General features: G+C 39.6%; 1 protein-coding gene across 2 annotated transcripts in view; it reads left to right on the top strand.

Annotated features, from left to right (window-relative positions):
* The window catches only part of LOC149204560 (uncharacterized), a 178023-nt gene that overhangs the window by 153869 nt on the left and 4412 nt on the right, over positions 1-19742 (top strand). The window contains exon 3 of one of the 2 annotated variants that reach the window (XM_089394753.1): positions 11366-11548. In XM_089394753.1, the coding sequence (XP_089250879.1) occupies positions 11366-11548 (183 nt within the window). Of the gene's footprint in view, positions 1-11365; positions 12804-19742 lie in introns of those variants that run through there. The other variant, XM_089394752.1, reaches the window with a different exon arrangement.

Raw genomic sequence — 19742 nt, 5'->3', positions numbered from 1 at the left:
GTCGCTTCCATCCTTCTCCTGAATAGATTCACAGGCAATTTCCTAAGCCATATGGCTTCGCACGAAGCTGTTCTAGCTATCGTATATTCTTCTTCAACGGAGCTCAGAGCCACAAATTTCTGTATCCTACTACACCAGGAGGTCATTCCTGATTCAATGTTGAAACAATACCCAATTGTACTTTTTCGATCTACTGAACTTCCAACCTAATCTGCGTCGGTGAACCCACTCGACTTGATGTCATTGCCTCTGGTGTACAATAGTCCATGCTCGACTGTTCCTTGTATATACCTTAGAACATGTTTGGTTGCTGCGTAGTGCGCCCTCTTAGGTTCCACCATGAACTGGCTGAGGGTGTTGATAGTGTAACAAATGTCTGGCCTAGTATTGACCAGATACATCAGGGACCCTATAAGCTGCCTGTACAAGGTGGGATCAACATCTTTATCCTCTGATGCATCAATCTTCTTCCAGTTGGCGATCATTAGAGTCGCCATAGGTCTACAGTCCTGCATCCTAAATCTCTTCAAGAGCTCTGTAGCATATCTTCCCTGTCCAAGGAAGATCTCACCCTTTTGCTGCCAAACTTCCAACCCTAGGAAATAATGCATTTGTCCCAAATCCATCATGTCAAATTCTGTGGCTAGGTTCTTCTTGCAATCTTTGATGAGCTTGGATGATCCTGTCAGGAAGAGATCATCCACATATAACACTAGGATTAGAGGCTCATTCTTTATGACAAGATAGTAGAGATTAGGATCTGCATCACTCTTGACGAACCCCATCTTCTGCAAGTAGCCATCAACTCGATCGTACCATGCTCTAGGTGCTTGTTTAAGCCCATACAAGGCTTTCTTTAATCTGCATACATGAGATTTCTTTTCATGTGCCTCAAAACCTTCTGGCTGTTCAATGTATACTTCCTCTTCTATTACCCCGTTCGAGAATGCCATCTTGACATCTATCTGATGAATCTCCCACCCCATCTGTGCTGCAAGAGGTATCACGGTTCTAATAGAAGTATACCTGGCTACTGGGGGAAGGTTTCTTCGTAGTCTATTTCTTCCTTCTGAGCATACCCCTTAGCCACAAACCTGGCTTTGTATTTCTCCACACTGCTGTCTGTAACATATTTGACCTTGTAGATCCATCTCGAATCTACCACTGATATGTCTTGAGGCCTAGGTACCACTTCCCAGACATCATTGACCATTATAGAGTTGTATTCCTCCACCATAGCATCTACCCATACTTGATGCTGAACGACCTCCTGAAAACTGGAAGGTTCCCCAACCTGAGCTACTAAGGCCTGGTATTTCTCTGGCTGTCTTCACTCCCTTTTATTATTCCTGGGTGCACCAATGAAGTCCTCTGCATCCGTAGAATCTGTTGGAGTTCTCGACTCGTTCTTCCACTGGTAGTAGGCACATCTATCAGCTCTTCCTCTTCCTGAGATTCCTCTTGTTCTGCAACTTTGTCTTCAGGAGAATTTTTGGCACTAGTTTCTGTTGGTCGAAGTGGTTTGACCAACAGGTCATCTTTCCACTGCTCCTCAGAAGGCATTTCTTGGGATTTCCTGAAATCTCAGTCCTCCATGAACTTTACATGTCGCTGAACTACTACCTTCGTACTCCCTAGAAGATAGGCCTTATATGCCTTAGCATTCTCGCTTTATCCCACAAGATATCCTTTCTCAACAGTTTGATCTATTTTCTTTCTCTTTTCTTCGGGTATACGACGATACGCAAAACTCCCAAATATCCTGAAATGACTGACTTCAGGTGTCTTTCGTGTGAAGACCTTCTCCGAAGTGATTTTGCCCAATGCCCTATGTGGAGTCCTGTTCTGGACATAAATTTCTGTGTTGCATGCTTCTGCCCACAGAAATTTAGTCATATCCTGATCATACAACATGCCCTAGTTGCTTCCACAATAGTCCTGTTTTTCCTTTTTGCGACTCCATTTTGCTCCGGATTGTAGGGAGCTGTCCACTCTCTTCTGATGCCTTCCTTAGCGCAAAAATCGGTGAAGTCCTTGTCAACATACTCTCCACCATTGTCTGAGCGCAACACTTTTATCTTCTTTCCTGTCAGATTCTCCACTAGAGCCTTGAACTCTTTGAATCGACCAAAAACCTCATCCTTGGTTTTCAAAAAGTAGATCCAAGTCTTTTTGGAATGGTCATCGATGAAGGTGACGAAGTATTCGGCACCACTAAGAGCTTTTGTGGACATCGGTCTGCAGATATCTGAGTGTATCAATCCTAGCACACTCTTAGCCCTATTGTTACTTCTGGAAAATGCAACTTTGGCATACTTGTCTAGAGCGCACCCTCTGCATACATCATCTCGTTCGGTACTTAGTTCTGGAACTCCTAACACTGTTTTCCTGAAAATTCTCAGAGCCCCATGGTGTAAGTGTTCCATCCTCTTGTGCCATAGTTCATTCAAATCTTTGTATACATTACTGCTTATCAGTGCCATTGGTGATTCTAGCTGCAACCTGTACAACCTGTTACTTTTGATTCCAATCTGGGCCTTCTTTTTCCAACTCGGGTGTTTGACATATACTTTCTCCTTAATGAAGAAAACGTCATAGCCCTTGTTTTGAAGTTGAGATACAGAGAGTAAGTTCATGCCAATCCTGGCACATGTAGCACATTGGTTGCTCGAAGCCGCTCTCCTGCTTCGGTTTGAAAGACCACAATAACTCTTCCTACTAGAGTACACTTTGCTTTATTTCCCATGGTGATATGAAAATTCATTTTCTTCCTGATAATCTGAAAAACATTCTCGGATTCCTGTCATATGCCAGGAAGCTCCACTGTCTATATACCAAACCTCAGAGGAGGCAAAGCTTGCTAAGCAAACGACTTCTTCTTCCAATTTGGAAGCTAACATAGAATAATTGTTATTCATGTCCCTTGTGCATTCTTTTGGAAATCTACGTGAGTCCCCTTGAGTGGATGCCTCTTCATCATGCTCTTGACCCATAGTTGATTTTCCTCTCGTGTTGCCGGATCTCTGCTCTGATACCATGTGAAAATTTGTAAACTGAAATTCTACTGCAGCAACTAATTTATTTCACCTACTTATTATTCACAATAAGTTATTTACGAAATCCCTTAAACAAATATTAAAATAAATTCTACTGCAGTTATCACATAATTACCCATAGAAAAAATACATGCACAAGAACCAATCACATCAACACAGTTGTTTTTGGACAATTGTCCCCGAAAAAACCCAATGCGGGAAAACCAGTGCAGCAGATGAGGGCTTTATTAATCTTTAGCAGCAATTGCTTTTACAAGGAATGATTTTACAGAGAAATTGAAAGAAAACACCTAAGACTTTCCCTTTGAGACTTTCTGACACTTTGGAGACCTTGCTCCCACTCCTGTGTCACCTCTGCGCCACTCTACGTGGCTCTGCGCCCCTCCGCGTTAGCGTGCGTCTCTCCCTGCGCTGTCTCCCACTGTCCCTACGTCACCTCCTCCTCAATCACTTCCTGTTGCTGATGCCCTCCTCTTCCTCCACCCTGCAATGCTCCCTCTGAAATCTATCTCCTTTACTTGAGAATCGATTTTCCTAGAGATACTGAGTATCTGTCAGTGTGTCTCCAAATGATCCTCAAGTCTTCTCTTATACTTTTCATGTTGATGAATCAATGGCCGAGATTAAGTCTCTAATCAACAACTAAGATTAAAACAAACTTGATCCTCGTCTCTTAGAAGCTTCTCACCCTTATCTTTATTAATACCCATTAGTATTTTTATTTTCCTAAGTTCAGACTTAGGAGCCCATTAAAAAATATTAATTATTTTAATAACTCCTCATCCGGGTGGAATTTCTCAAAACGATTTTTGGGTCTTGGAGATCTCATGTGCCGTAGCCTCTCCTCCAAATTTCAAGGCTAGAGCACATCTGATGCTACCGAAAATCAACAAGAACAATGATGATTATCTTCTTATCATCTCTCCCAGATCTCACAGTTGAGATCTTATGAAGATATCCCTTCATTCTTCGATACCTTAAATTTTGTGTAGATAAGATCTAAGTCATGTGGCCTTCTTTATCGCATCTTCAGAGGATAGTCTTACGAGCTTATCATATATATCTCTTTGATGTGTCCAATATTGCTATATGAGGGGAGCTTTCATAAGAATCCCTTTCCATGCATTCAGAGGAGACCTTTTTATTGATGTGTTCAATGACTTCACTTTCTTTGAGGACTATGTCTATCCTCCTTTTTGCATGCAAGGAATTTTGATGACCCAACCAACTTATAGATCTCCTTGCAAATATGAAGTCATTTTACCAAATTTGATTAAAGAATGAAAGATGCTTACTTGACAAGTGAAGGTGAAATCTTCAACTTGATCACTTTGATGATGGTTGAAGATGTATTAGTGCTCCCTTTTGGATTGCTCCTTTTATGATGTCAACACCTTTAGATCTAGCTTTTTTTGTTGATGGTGATTTTTGCTGCTTCCTCGGATGATCTTCTTCAAGGATAAGAAGAGGATCCTAGCTTCAATGAGAGGGAACTTGCTTTGTAGCTTTTGAAGATGATGGCAATGCCTTCTAGCCTTCTTTGTCTTCAAAATACTTCACCTTCTTTGGTAGTGCAGATCAGAAATGATTTCTTCAAGATAATGTGATCTTTGTCTTCAAAGTATAGAAAACTTGATGAGGGTCTTTTGATGATGACTAGAGGATCCAAAACTTTTGCTGTTGTAGACTGCTTCTTCGATGTAGATCTTGATCTTTTGCTTTGATAACCTTTGACTTGCTTAGATGCCTTTCTTGAAGCTCGATCCTTGAGTGTCTCTTTGATCAGATGCCCTTCCTTTGAATTTTGCACCTTAGCTCTGAAACCCCATCTTAGGGTATTAGCATTAGGTGATTTCTCTTTGATTAGTGACTGTTTGTGAATGCTTTTTACTTCTTTAGATTAGGATTTTCTTCTTCTTAGATTATTAAAATTCTTATTCATCAAACAATAACCAATGTATGAACATAAATAGACAAGAGACACATCATGTAGGCTATGAGCCAGGGCCAAAACCTCTCACTCTTTGAGAGGAAAACCTGCACAAATTTTTCTTATAGAGATTCCAATTGACGAATACCAAGACCAAGACCCTTGACCTATTAGCCACTCCAAGACCAAGACACTAATTTTCTTTACTGTCTTCTCTTTTTCTTGATTTCTCTCTCGCTTTGACATAGTTATCATCAAGACCTTATCACTATCTCCTCATCAACTTCTCGCTGTCATACTCTTACTTCTGTAATGGTCATTCTTCGAACTGAGATAGATCCATTACCTCTGACTGTAATGTCATCCTTCTTGCTGTGATCATATTGACCCTTTAACACTGTAAAGGCACGAGGCTTATAATACTGTAATAACACCGAATCTGTGCTCTTCAATATGGTTCTCCATAGCATCGTAACTTTCTCACAACACGAAGTGACTGTAATTTGAACTGTATAGATATCTCAGAAGGCCGAACCCATTACAATGGTATTCTATTGAATCCAAACTTGTTCTTGCTTGCCTGTAGATCTCAGAGGAATCCTCAGCTCTTACTGTAATCTATCATCTGAAAATTACAGAAGGATCCGAACTCTAAATTGGAGATCCAAACCTTCTCTTTGTTTTTACCCATCTGAAAATTACAGGTAGAGATGCGAAATCTTCTGATTGTGGAATAGGCCAAGGTGGGTATATATAGTAGTGTGTCTGTGTATATTGGTCGATGTGACATCTCGAATAGATGTGTCTTCATATAAGCTGAGCCGGCATGAGTTTCTTATGCATATTGAGGCCGACATCAAGAGGAGTATTAGTGCTTGTCGTTGGAGGGCTTTCTAGACATATTATAGACTCAAATACATTGTTATATCCCCAAGAAGGGTTCTTCATACATGACATAGACTCTTTGAATTTTAATGACCAATACTAGGGCTCTTAATGGGAGCCATCTAAAATAAAATCACTTGCTCATGAAACCTATGGAGCAAGGCTTACAATAATAATTTTATTTTCTTCATTACATCATTTACAAAAGTCACAATTACATGTCATTATGAAGACCGAACCTAGTTACACTTTTCAACACCCTTAGCCCAGACAATCAATTTGCCATCAACAAATGCTATCCTATCTCCTTTATCTTCTAGACAAGAAATAGAGAGTAAGTTATTTTTCAAACTTGGTACATAGAGGATGTTGTTGAGATGAATGCTCTTACTAGATTCTAACTCGATGGAGGTAGATCCAATGCCTTTGATCAAATAGCTATTTTTGTAGTTCAACCTTGTGAGAGGAACTTCCTTTTGATAGAGTATTGAGATGTCCATGTTCACCTGTTATATGCCTTGAAGCTCCACTATTGATTACCCATGTGTGGTCATCTTCACTTGAACCTGTGAGGGCAGAATAAAGACTTCCATCCTTGATTTCCTTCGATAGTTTGGAAGCAAATCTAGTGATGTATCCTTTGATGGATTCAAGGAGAATCACTAGAGCCTTGAGACCGACTTTGATATACTTTTCCATTGAAAAGAGAGAGGGAGAGCCGCTACAAGGATGTCCTTAATCAAGAGTGTCAACAATATGTGATCTTCAAGCTTCCTTCCTTCACCTTAGCTCTAATTCCATGTTGGAGAATCAAGTGCAATGTAGATTAGGGCTTGATTCTTCTTCTAGATAATTACTTGTGAATATTATGTCTTCTTTATTTCTTCTTATGTCTTCTTCATCAAGCAATTATACAAATGTTCAAAAAATAGAGATCGCAATGAGACAACAAGGACACAGGAAATTAGGCCAAAGGCCAGGGCAAAACCCAACAATCCTTCTCTTATAGAATCAGATCAAAGTGAGATATCCAGGTCAAGACCAAGACCAAGCAGCCACAAAGACACCAAGTCAAAGCCTCCTCCAAGTCTCCTTCAATAGTCAAAGTCAATGCTGGCCAACCTTCTTCAATTCTGGTTTAAATCAGAATTTTGGCCTTGCAATAGAGGCCGAGTTTTGGCCCTGCAATACTTCAGAAAGTGCCTCAGAAATTTCGCATGTGCGAGCTGAAATAGTGCAGAAAAACTTTGATCTTTCTCTTTCCTTTGACTTCCTTCCTTTGACTTCGTCCTTTTTCCTTCTTGTTTTGGGGCAACTAATATTTCCAAGTCTATTGAGCCATAAATACGCGGGGGCAGTATATGCCCACCGTTGAATCGAAACAAGTACATTATCCAGCGGTGGGCATATACTGCCCCCGCGTATTAATGGCTTGATAGCCTGGTAAATATGCCTTGCCCTTGTTTTGGTGCAGAAGATCGTTGATGATGTGATGATCAAATGAGCCTTCCTAGAGGTCAAACTGTCTCTTCTATATAGCTTCCCACGAGGGTTGAATAGGTGCCATTGGGCCAACTTGGTCATCTTGTGGGCTTATGACTCAAAAATAAAAATAAAATTTTCTTTCTTTAAAATGTCCAAATGTGACATGACCCAAATAAATTTTCTTTTGACTCTCATTGACTTTTGAGCATGAAGAACATGTTTCAACAAACAATATAATGAAGACATTAAAGATATATTTACGTATGAAGACTGAAACTAGTTACATTCTCCAACACTAATGGGTGATGATCAATGTGTAAAATTGCTTTTTTACCCAAGATAATTGTATTCTCTTTCAAGGCCTTCAATAGAGCATAAAATTCTTTGTCATAGGTGTTGTAGTTCAACCTGACTTTAGTCAATATCTTAGAATGGCACTCCTTGTTTAAGGCTAAGCATGACCCCAATAGTGTATTGTGAAACATTTATCTCAATCTCAAATTGTTGCTACAAATCTTGAAGGCGTAGCATTGGATAAAGAAGATAAGGCTGTTTTTAATTTCTAGAAACTCTCCTTGGTTGCTTTGGTCCATGTGAAGTTGGGCTTATGAGAGAGATGATGCAAGGGAACCACAATATGTGACAAATGGGGAATAGAGCGTCAATAAAAATTGAGACCGCTAAGAAAACTTTGTAAGGGCTGGTACAATAGAAGGGACATGCTAGGTTGCAGGAACTTGTACCTACAATTTGCGGGTGCTTAGTAGTTCCAGGGTTAGGCATACACACAATAGGTGCTCCTCCCATATGTGGCTGAAAATAAGAATGCCATCCAGACATATAACAATAAAATTGCCCAATTGGGTGAAGAAAATATATTTATAAACCTCATGAAGGTAGCAAGTGTTATGGTAAACCCAGAAGGCATCGCCAACCACTAATACAAGCCAATTTAGTTTTGAAAGAGTCTTCAATGTGTAATCAGAGGCCATGCAAACCTAATGTATTCTATTGTTAAATCTAGCTTACTATAGGATTTGTCTCCATTGAGATGGTTCAATAGATCATCAATTCGTGGTAGAGGATAGCGGTTTTTGAGAGTGACTATATTGAGAGCACAATAATTAGTGACTAGACATCATTCCTACTTCTCTTTCTTAGGTATAATGAAAGTGGGGGAGGCACACAAAGATGAGCTAGGTTGTGTATGGCCAAATTCAAGGAGGGACTTGATTTGGCGTTCCATTTCAGTAGTTTCAACTAGGGATAAGTGGTAGGCTAGGGTGTTGGGAGGAGAGGCAGCTAGAACTAAATCAATCGTGTTGGATAACCTGGATGGGAGGAAGGTCCATGAAAGGTTCAAAGACATCATAAAACTTCTCAAATAAGGGTCGCATAGAAGGTGGTGGATGTTGAGATTCGTTATTAGGCTTGACAGGGTGTACTACATAGAGAGAGACATTTATGTAGGTTGTGTTGGTGGAAAACGACATTGCTAGACTGAAAAAGTAGAGGGGAAACAATAGTAGATGTGAGTTCATAGGTGTTATTTTCTTTGAAAAGTTTATAGGTATTGCAGTAAGCATCATACAAGGCATTAAGTTGATGTTGGTATGGGCTCCCTAAAAGCAAATCAAAACAGTGAAGCAGAGAGACATCACATGTGATAATGTCCCCAAAAATGCCAACAATGAAAGTTATAGCATAATTTTTATTGACCAACAAATGAGGTCCACCTTCTGCGCCCAACTTAGGTAATAAGGAGAGGGATGGGCTGTTGTGGGGAGCTGGAGACAGGCTATGAAGTCATGGAGGACGAAGTTCTTTTGATTTCCATTATTGAGAATGAGAGTGGCTAGTTGATCTTTGACTTGGTAATTATGGGTAAAAAGGAAATCAGTGGAGTGGTGAGAAAGATCTGTAGTCATTAACAATAGTGAGGGATTTTGAGAAGTAGGTTGGTAAGAGGGATGACTTCTGGTTCATGAGAAGGGGTAGCAGATGATGGCTGATAGGAATGATCAGTAACTTTCTTGATGTTGCATTACTCAACAATCTGCAATAGACTGGCTTTGTGTTTTATTGTAATGACACCGCCCATTAGGGTGAGACGAGAAAGGCAAACCAACAATGGGGTTGGGAGAAGGCTATGGTAGCATGTGAATGGGAGTGGGGTGAGGGTTAAGCCTTAAGGTTGTGAGAAGAAGAGAAGTGAGTGTATTTGTCTACTTTGTCTTCCACAACTAGGGTGCATATAAAGGTTTGGTATAGAGTGGTGCTCTCAAATAATGCCAAAGCATGTTGAAAAAATCTAACAAACGAGAATCAAATTTGAGAATGGATAACTCTTCAGATTCTTTGATTTGGAGTCGGATTCGGAGCTTGGTGAGAAGCTCAATATACTGTTGTATGCTTTGACCTGGAGCTTAGTGAAGCTGCAATCACTTGCACATCAAATTTTGCAGATATCTGGGCGGGTAAAAACACCATCTAAGGGCTTGGTAGAAGGCATTCCAAGTGGTAATGCACCCACAGTGAAACTGGTAGAGTGATCCTCAATGAGTTTAATGTAGATCTCCAAAGAGGCGGATTGAGATTACCATCAAGCTTTTGGCCTTCTAGTTGGTAGTGTGTGACGATTCAACATTGAGCTTCATTCATGTCAGAGCAAGTTTCAAAATAGGCAATTGGGAAGTTTTTCTGCATTTGGACACCATTTTTGGGCAAAGAGTTGCATGTGTCCACATGGAAACAGGGGTGGGAGCTTTAGCTTGTATTGCATTGGTGAGGACATCAGAGAGCTTTTGTACAATGCTAGAGAGAAGTGATTTTGCATCATTTAAAGAAGAGTCTTGCAAAGAAGCATTGTCGAAGAGTGATCCCCAAAACAATTAGCGGTTGAGAGTAGAAAAATTCCTAGTCAATGGTGCCCTAGGGTGTGAGCTGTCTAGGGTGAGTGCAAAAAAATATCTGGGTGGGAAGGCAGCCTTCAAGGAACCAAATATAGGAGAGAGAGCATCTAGGGTGAGAGTGGGCTTTCTCCAAGGAATCAAGATTGATGCTAAAGATGGATGTTCTGGGTGGATGTTGAGCCAAATAGAACTAGAACGGATGCCAACTTGAAGATAGTTGTTCTGGGTGGGCACTGAGTCAAAGAGAACCGGAACAAATGCCACAAGTAGCTGGGATGGAGGGGAAAACCTCAAGGAACCCAGTGCTGGATGAATTCTGGGTGGGTGTGGAGCCAAGGAACCAGATTTGTGTGGAAAGAAGGCCTGAATCATAGGCTCAAATACCAAATGCTGAGGCTCACTGTTCAGATCTTGCAAGAAAATTTAGACTTAAGAGAAATCAGACAAAAGAAGAGATCAGAACAAAGGATCCCATTGAGTTTATTGAATCGAGTCAACTTAAACTATTCATAGAATTAACTACACTACCACCTGCACTCAGCTCAAGAATGAAACTATGGTTCTTTATGAAAAACTACTTGGAAAACCCTAGAGATGCATCCTCATGGGGGGTGCACTCATGGAGAAGTGCACCCTCATGTGCCATATCATCCTTCCTTATAGCCATCCCTTTGTTCCGTTAAGGGATGTACTTATCCAGTTTATGGCAGTAATGCATTTGACATCTATAGCACTAATTTAGCTCTCCATCAGGCCACTGTTCTCCTGCTTCCATTCTTTCATTTGTTCCCATCTTGAATTATCATCATCATGATTTCGAAGTTATACGAGTTGTTTTTATATTTTGGATTAATGCAGTTTAATTGTTGTGATTCTGTGATGGTTTTGATTCTTAACTCTGATTTTTCAATTTTTTTTAAACTATAAAAATCTATTATTGCTTTTTGTGTTTGCTGTTTCCCCATTGTATCTGGGTCCTGGCTTTTAAAAAATCTGGCAGAACCATACCTGTATCCCAGTAACTTGGTTTAATACCTATGGCACACTGAGTTTCTGTAAATTGAATTCACCTCTTACAGTGATTTTTTTTCATGCAGGATCATGCTCTCACAGGGTTCTCTGATACTGGGCCAGACCTTTTCAGGCATTGTCAAGGTTCCGCCATTGGAGCTACTATCAAGGGACCAAATCTTGCCATCTCTGCAGGAAAATATCTTTCAGGTTGGGGTGCTCACCCATCTGGATCAGCCAGTGCTGTTTGTTCGGGCACCCTTGGACAAGTATTGTTCCAACCCTTAGAAAGCACAATATTTGCATTTTCTGGTTTGAATGGATATTTGCAAAGTCCTCCCCATCCCTTATCAAAAGCTCTAGATTGGGGTGATATTGGCCCACTTATTTTTTCCAATGCCTGCTTCAAAGGTACCAATAGCCTTGGTGCATCATCTAGTATATCATCTGCTCAATATCCAAGCTTACCATCCTTGAATTCCAATTCCAAGGGAATTTCCACACAGTCAGTTGCTTTTTCAGCAGAGGTAGAGTTCAATGAGATTATGCAAATTGGCGGATGGCTGCAGGCAGATAAGGAGGATTGGCTTTGCAGAGCAGGTACAAAGTCCTTGCAATGGGCTCTTTGCCTTTCCAAATTTCCGGAGAATGGCTTTGGTTGGGGTTTAAGTATAGGCAAATCAAGAGAAGATCCATTTAGCATGCAAAGGAGCCAGGAGATGCATCATCCTGATGCCAAACATCCAGTTTCACAAATCCTACTGGAGGCTTTTGCCAAGATCCCTTGTGGAAAAGGATTTACACTGCAACCAGGTTTATTATATATGACAAACGGCAATGCTCGTACTCCTGCATTCATGCTTAGGGCGAGTTGGTCATTATGATGCTCATTCCACAATTTTATGTGTGCATTATCTATTCAGGCCACCAATTGTAGTAAAGCTGTATAAAATAAACAATGTGCTCAAGTGGAAAATGTATTATTTACCCTAATTGTGGGTCCGAACTAGAGTTTATGCTGAGATTAGTGCTCTATTAATACATTTGGATATGTTCCAAATTGCTTAGGTGCCTACTTGAGCTATGGTTTTGGCACCGTGTTCACCTGTCAATTCTGAACGAGTCAATGCAATCTTTGTTACTGTCTATTTCTGGCAGCAAAGGATGAAATTGATTTTAACTGGGCTGTTACTGCACTGGGACTTGGATTCGGCTCTTCAAGGTAGGCAACTTGCAATACTCAGCATACTTGGCAGTACAAAATAATGCGAAAAGAGCAAATTTAATGAAGGAAAACTTCGACATTACGAGTCATACTCGAGAAGACTTGTCAATACTTGGGAGTAAGGCAAGTGTTGAGCAATCAGTACTTGGTCAACGGGGATTAGAGTAGTATTGTGCCAAGTACTTGTCCCAAGGGCATACCTTCCATATTCGGGAATAATTGGTTGTCTTAATTGGAGTGTATCACAACAATGTTGCTGACCTTGAATATGGAATAATCGAAATATTTCATTTGTTGAAGGTTTTGTTTGTTTGTGTGGTGTGTGTGTGCTGTTTTTCTATTTCACTTAGCATTTGGTACATGTTTGATTCTTTTTTTCTTCGACGAATATAACAATGCTTCTGATATTTGCATACTGAAGAGTACTTGTGGATATTTGGTTGTATGGCGCATATTGGTCAATGCGAATGAGGGTAGTATTTAGCCAAATACGCCTAGGCTATACCTTTCATAGTTAGAAATAGTCAGCAGTCAAATATTGATTAATGAATACTCGGTTGATGGGATGAATGGACTATTGAGAAAGTACTCATTCTAAGTCTATACTTTCCATGATAAGGATTAGTTGGTAATAATATTTGGGAGTATCACAACTATGTTAAATACTCCGAGTAAAAAATACTGGATATACTCTTGTTGTTATAGTGGCAGCCACTAGGTTTGTTCTTGGGTGTCATCGACATTACTCTAATGATATACTGATTCACCATAGTAAAAGAAAGAAAAAGTTAAAATAATTTATTTGTCCATATTTTGTCAATATATTTCTAGGGCTCTCTTGTTTTTCTATTTGATTCTAATTTTGTGCAATGATGTTTTTTGTTTTGTGATATTCAACATACTCAAGAGTTCCTGTCAATAATTGGGAGAATGAGAAGTATTGACGATTGAATATGTTGTCAACGAGGATTAAAGGAGCATTGAGTCAACTACTCATCCCAAGGCCATAGCTTCCATATTTGAGAATAGTTGGTAGTCAAATCTAGGAATATCACAACTATGTTGTAAACTTTGAGCATAAAATAGTTAAATTAATTCATTTGTCCAAATTTTCTTAATATATTTACAAGGCTCTTTTGTTTTTTATTTGACGTGAGCATTGTGGTGTAATGTTTCTTGTTTACATTTGGTTATATCTTTAACTCTTTTTTTCTTTGATAGGTATTCACTCTTGGATGATTTGCATGGGGCTTTCAGCCTCAATTTTGTATTAACGTGGTAGAAACCCACTCTAACATGGGGCAAAACTTCTATGAGATTTGAACCTTTGAACTTTTTGTTGCATTATCAATGAATTTAACCATTGGGTAGGGGGTATCTCCCCCGCCACCCCACCTAAATTGACTCATTTTTATTGTTTGTTAATCTAATGTTATTTTTTACAATGATTTTATTTTATTGTATTTAAATGCTTGCCTGGTAGTCTATCATGAGATGATGGTGGGTATCCTAATTCCTAGTATAACATGACCTACATTGTGTTAAAAATTTACCGGAGAACATAAAATAATTACTGCGAGAAACAATTAAACAAAAAGATTTATTGCAAGAGACATAAATTAACCAACAACAATAATAAAACATTAAACACATAATGCACAAAATATTTGCCCTGGGAAAACCCCAACTCTGGGGAAAAACCCAACCTAATGAAATTTCATTAGCCTTGGCCAAAAACCCTGGCCAACCTAGCCAAGTGAGCCTTCACCGCTTACCTCCTTGCCCTCGTTTTTACAATGAAGTCTTCCTAGCCTTTTGTAAGCTCCATTACATTCAATACCATGGGCAAAAAACAATGGGTACATAATACCACGTGCCCAAAACCTCCACTGTTAGACTTGGACAACTTTGACTCTATTCTCGAGTCAAGTTTACCTTACACATTGAAAGGATCTTTCGACACTAATTTGGAATGGAAAATTAATCTTGCTAGAGTAATGAAGAAATGCATAATTTGTTGTATAGGAGAAAGAATTGGAGGCTATGACTATTGTCTTATATGAACCAAAGAAAATTTGTAAAGGAGGTCTAGAGAAAGAGACCATGGATTTGAGAAAATGGTGAACATTAATTGTTGCATCAATTAGCATCAAAGATGGAGAATGATAGGTGGATGGATGTAATTTATGAAAATGTTATAAAGAAGATAAATCTTTGTCTTCACGTGGAGTTCTGCCAAGGTGGTTGAGGAGAACCTTAAGCTTCTAGGATTAAAAACAAACTTACAAGAACATTGCCAAGGGGAAAGTCCAGCCCAACATCTATTGCTTGTGGCAACACCCAATGTAACATTTCAAGTGTCAGGGATTGAGAAGTCACAACAACCATATAACATGAAGAAAAATCCATTCTTCAATGTTGATTGTTCATGACATTAGCTACAATTATCACCTAGCAACTAAGTCACATGACACGAGGACACGTAAATACGAGTATTCAATACGAAACGCAACGACTTGGAAACAGGACACGAGGGACACGTTTTATATATATATTTAATAAATAATATATATATATATATATATATATATATATATATATATATATATATATATATATACACACACACACCGAAATATAGTTTTTTATCCATATTACATTGCAGGCTGCAACTTATCTAATCAAATTAAAATATAATTACTTCAAAGTTCATAGTTCATTTTAAAAAAATAAATAGAATCAGAATTTACTATTTAGAAATTAGAATGTGATATGCTTGGTCTTGATTCTTGAATATTCAATGTTCATTGTTCATGTACAACTTACAAGCACATAAGAAACTACTAAGTACTTACTACTAACTATAAATTTAGAACTTAGATATTAAAACCATAAAATGCAGATTTTCCATCAAGTCATCAAAATCAAAATATATTACTGTTTAGTGTTTACATAGATAGTAGATACTGACTCCTGAGAGAATGCCAATGGAAAATACAAAAGAGTAGATACAAAATAAGTAGGAATATCGTAGCTCGGTACTGGTCATGACTCACGAGTCACTAGACACTAGCTAGTGAACCATGAGTCCATGGCTCATCACTCTATCAATAGTCCATGTCCTCTATGTCATAGTCACCATCACTGCCATTGCCATTTCACTGTACTCCATCCTCCTCCTCTATGCCCAATCCAAGATCTGCTACTGCATTTGTTGGTGTGGAGGATGACCCCTCAAGATACTATGACTTATCATTAAAAGTCACTGGCTCTAGCACTGGGTCATTAAGATCCATGTTGGCTAATGCTGACTCAACACTGTCGTCCAAACCCATATCATCAAGAAACACATCCCACATCTTTGTCTTTCCCTTCAACCACTCCTGTCTCTGCCTGTAAATAAGACGAAGGTTGGTGTGCACATACACCATTGCCTCCGCCCTGGATTGCTCAAGCTTTCTCTTTTTCAAACTATATAGATTCCCGTAAGTTCTCCAATTCCTCTCACAACATGAAGATGAAGTAATTTGAGAGAGGACCCTCAAGGCTAACTGTTGTAGAATAGGGCATGCTGCCCCATGAGTTGCCCACCAAGCATAGGCACCTTTGACCCCCCTATCTCCAAGTACATCATACCCCCCAAATCTCCTGGAGAATTCTACAAAGCCTTCCTCCACCTCAAGAAAAGATGCGCTATCCTGAAATATCCTTTTGAATGCTATCTTCCTCCCCTGTGAAATCTCTCCATCCATGTGAGGAGGGTATCTGTGTGAGGTCCCACCACGAAGCCGCTCTTGACTGTAGTACTTGGGATTCAAAGAGTGAGCTAAGCAATGCAAAGGTGTGCAATTCTTATCCCACCTAGAGATAAGAATATCCTGTATGGTGGACCATAAGCTCTCTGTTGATGTCTCATATCCAGGGCACTTATTCTCCATAACAATAGTCTTCATAGACTCAATCATGGAATCCCAACCCTCATAAACCTCTCCTAAGATGCGCTGGTCCGTGTCTGCAAACCGCAAGAAAGAAATGATAGGGTTCATGATCTTTATGGTAAGATCCACCCTCTCCCACCAACCTTTATGGTAAGATCCACCCTCTCCCACCAACCATCATCTAACACTGTGTCCTTTACCTTTTTTGAAGCAGTTTGATCCGTCTTTCTCCAAAAAGACCAAAGATCTGAAATAACCATGGCCCCAAGAGCGGCCTTCACCTCCTTCAACCTCTTAAGCATGATGAATGAGGAAGCAAACCGAGTATCTGCAATCTTCAACAATGATAGATGTGTGTACTCTTTATATATTGTGAGAGCATTGGTATGGTTTTGCACAAAATTTCGGATATGGCGTGCATCCTCAATAAGATTGCCAATCCATGTCACATCTGAAGCAATAGATTTGAGTGCTAAATTCAAAGAGTGAACAATGCATGGTGTCCAAAATATTTGTAGATATTTAGTTTCCACAATCAAGCCAGCTGCTTTGCAAACAGGTGCATTATCTGTGATGATTTGCACACAACTTTCAACGCTTACTTCTTCAATAACTTTAATAAACACCTCACCCATATATTGTGCATCCTTGTATTGTCCAAGAGCATCAACTGCTTTCAAGAAAACTGGTCCATTTTGAAAATATACCATGAAATTGATGAGAGGATGGCGTGCTGTATCTGTCCATCCATCAGAAACAATACTGACACCAGATGAGATCCATGATGATTTAATAGGTTGTAGAATTTTATCCACCTCCTTCCTTGCCTTAACCAACAATGTGGTTCTAAGTTTCTCTAAACTTGGAGGCACATACCCAATTGGAGCCCTATCAACTAGAGCTCAACACATCTCAATAAACAAAGGAGACCGTGCAACATTAAAAGAAATGAAGTTGAGATAGAAAAAGAATGCCAATGTAAGATCAACCTCATCTCGTTGCTCACGCTGAAAAATCTTGTCCATTGGACCACCACAAGTTTGGGTTGCCCTCTTTTTTGTTGGCTGAATTTTAGCTTCTCTCCCAAATCTACTACTATTAGCATTCCTCAAGAATGGAAGAGGATCTTCATTTTTACTAGTTTTCCTGCTTGTTTCCACCACATTCCCAAAGCTAGCTGCATCCTCCCTTTTCAAATCCATTCTTTCTTTAGGACTGATCTTTTTGCATGCTCCAATTCCACAAGGAAGGCCCAACATTTGGCCCTTAACTCGAAAGTAAGTGCTCTTAAATTCACCCTTGCAGAAATTACAAGACCAAAGCACATTCCCTCCCGCACCAACCTTTTGCCCTTGCTTCTTGGTTACATACTTCCAGAGAGGGTATTTTCTTAGTTGTGCTTCTTGTCTTGCTGCAACAGCATCATATGTTAATGTCGGCTGAGAAGCACCTAAAGCTTCACTTGAAGCACTTGGGGCACTATGACCAAGGGAAGGTGAAACAGAAACACTTGGAGGGGGGGCCCACGAAAAGCACCACCCTTCCTTTGACCTATGCTGGCTGACTTGGATGATTGAGCCATTAATCTTCTTGCTGTTATAAAGTCCACACACCTTCACCTACAAAAAAAACGATTAAAGTTAAACAATTAGCTATATAGTATAGCCTATAAATATCCAAGATGCTCTAGAAAAAGACCCAAAAGACCTTCAAACACCACACAAAGCACCACAACTTCTAAGATGCTTGACATGTCATTTTAACTTCACCTGGACCTTAATCTGGACCTTCAACAAATATCAGAAAACAATGAACAGTGAACACTGATAGGCTGACACTATATAACAAAACTAGTGGTAGTCACCAGAAAGGACCCAAGTCACATCATGTGTACTCAATAACCAGCCCATAAGCCAAATTTTGGGCACCGTAAAAGAATAGGAAATATAACTTAGCCTTAATACCATCATGATTCATAAGCAATATGTTCAGTATAATATATATCTGAAATAATCTCCCAGACAACAATCTGATTGACCATGGTACCCAACAAAGTTATACTAAATAAAACTTAGTACCATGTTTTTTTGCTGTGGTACAGTCATGTTTGAGATCTTGTATGAAGGGAAAGGGGGAGTCCTTGTATGTGAAAGGAGCTGTTTGATTTTCAGAAAATGGCTTCTTTACAGATCTTCCCTTTATCATCAAAGAATATCTTTAATATAAATCATTTTAATGTTATATGTAAGAAGATGTATCTCCTCCATTTTTGGAGCTGAGACAGAGTACCACGTTTTTTTGCTGTGGTACAGTCATGCTTGATTTCTTTTGGGAAAAAATAGAAAAAACTTATAAAAGCAACATTAATATTGGACAATGGACATGATATTGTTGACAGAAACTGTCATGTGACATTCTCTGCAGACTGCCACTTAAATTCTACTAACAATGACAGACCTGTCAAACCAGCTCATGTGAAAATATATTGGCCATGCATCAAGGCCTATATCTAATAAATTTGCCAGAAATCACTAGCCCTTTCCATTCTATTTTGTAACTTCTCACCAGGCTGAGCTTTAAGGTTATAGTAAATATGATGCAAAATGTGGTTGGGTCTCACGGGAAGGACCATATTTTAAACATTGTATATTCGCATTGAGGTTTATTGCAGGCAGGCTAATATCAGTTCAAGTTTTTTCAAACGATCAAAAGCAAATTACAAACTGCCAAAAGAACAGTTCTAAGTTGGCAGATTTCAGAAATGGGGCAATATAAATAGTTAGAAACCCCATTAATCATATATAATGATTAATCAAATAATATATAAAACGTGAACACAATTTACGGGCTTACGAGCCGGGGCCATGGTTTACTTGAATGGGAAACCTCACGAGTCACAGTGCACACTGCCACACACGCTGCACCCTGCTAACTTCTAGGTGCTGACTCCAAATGTCACACACGTTGAAGCCTGTGAGCCTGCGACCAGACAATGCCGAACGGTTTTCTTGAACGCTGAACGCTGCACACTCGGCTCCACACTCTGCTCCACACTCAGTTCACACAACGGCTCCACACAACGGCTCCACACAACAACTCCACACTCAGTTCACACAACGGCTCCACACAACAGCTCCACACGACGAATACACAGCCACAGAGAGCGACGGCGGAGGAAAACGATGGAGGAAAATAGGAAAAGAACCCGGAAAAACTAATTGCGTGGGCTTTAAACTACACATTTAGTGGGGTACGTATTCAACCGGAGGAAAAACGTTAGGGCAACGTTTTCGATCAACC

The sequence above is a fragment of the Pinus tabuliformis genome, chromosome 1_2 (genome assembly GCF_031772625.1).
Source record: "Pinus tabuliformis cultivar Carrire ecotype Pingquan chromosome 1_2, CPIR1, whole genome shotgun sequence".
Taxonomy (NCBI): Eukaryota; Viridiplantae; Streptophyta; class Pinopsida; order Pinales; family Pinaceae; genus Pinus; species Pinus tabuliformis.
The sequence above is the reverse complement of the archived record's forward strand: the minus strand, read 5'-3'. Positions and strand labels throughout refer to the sequence as shown.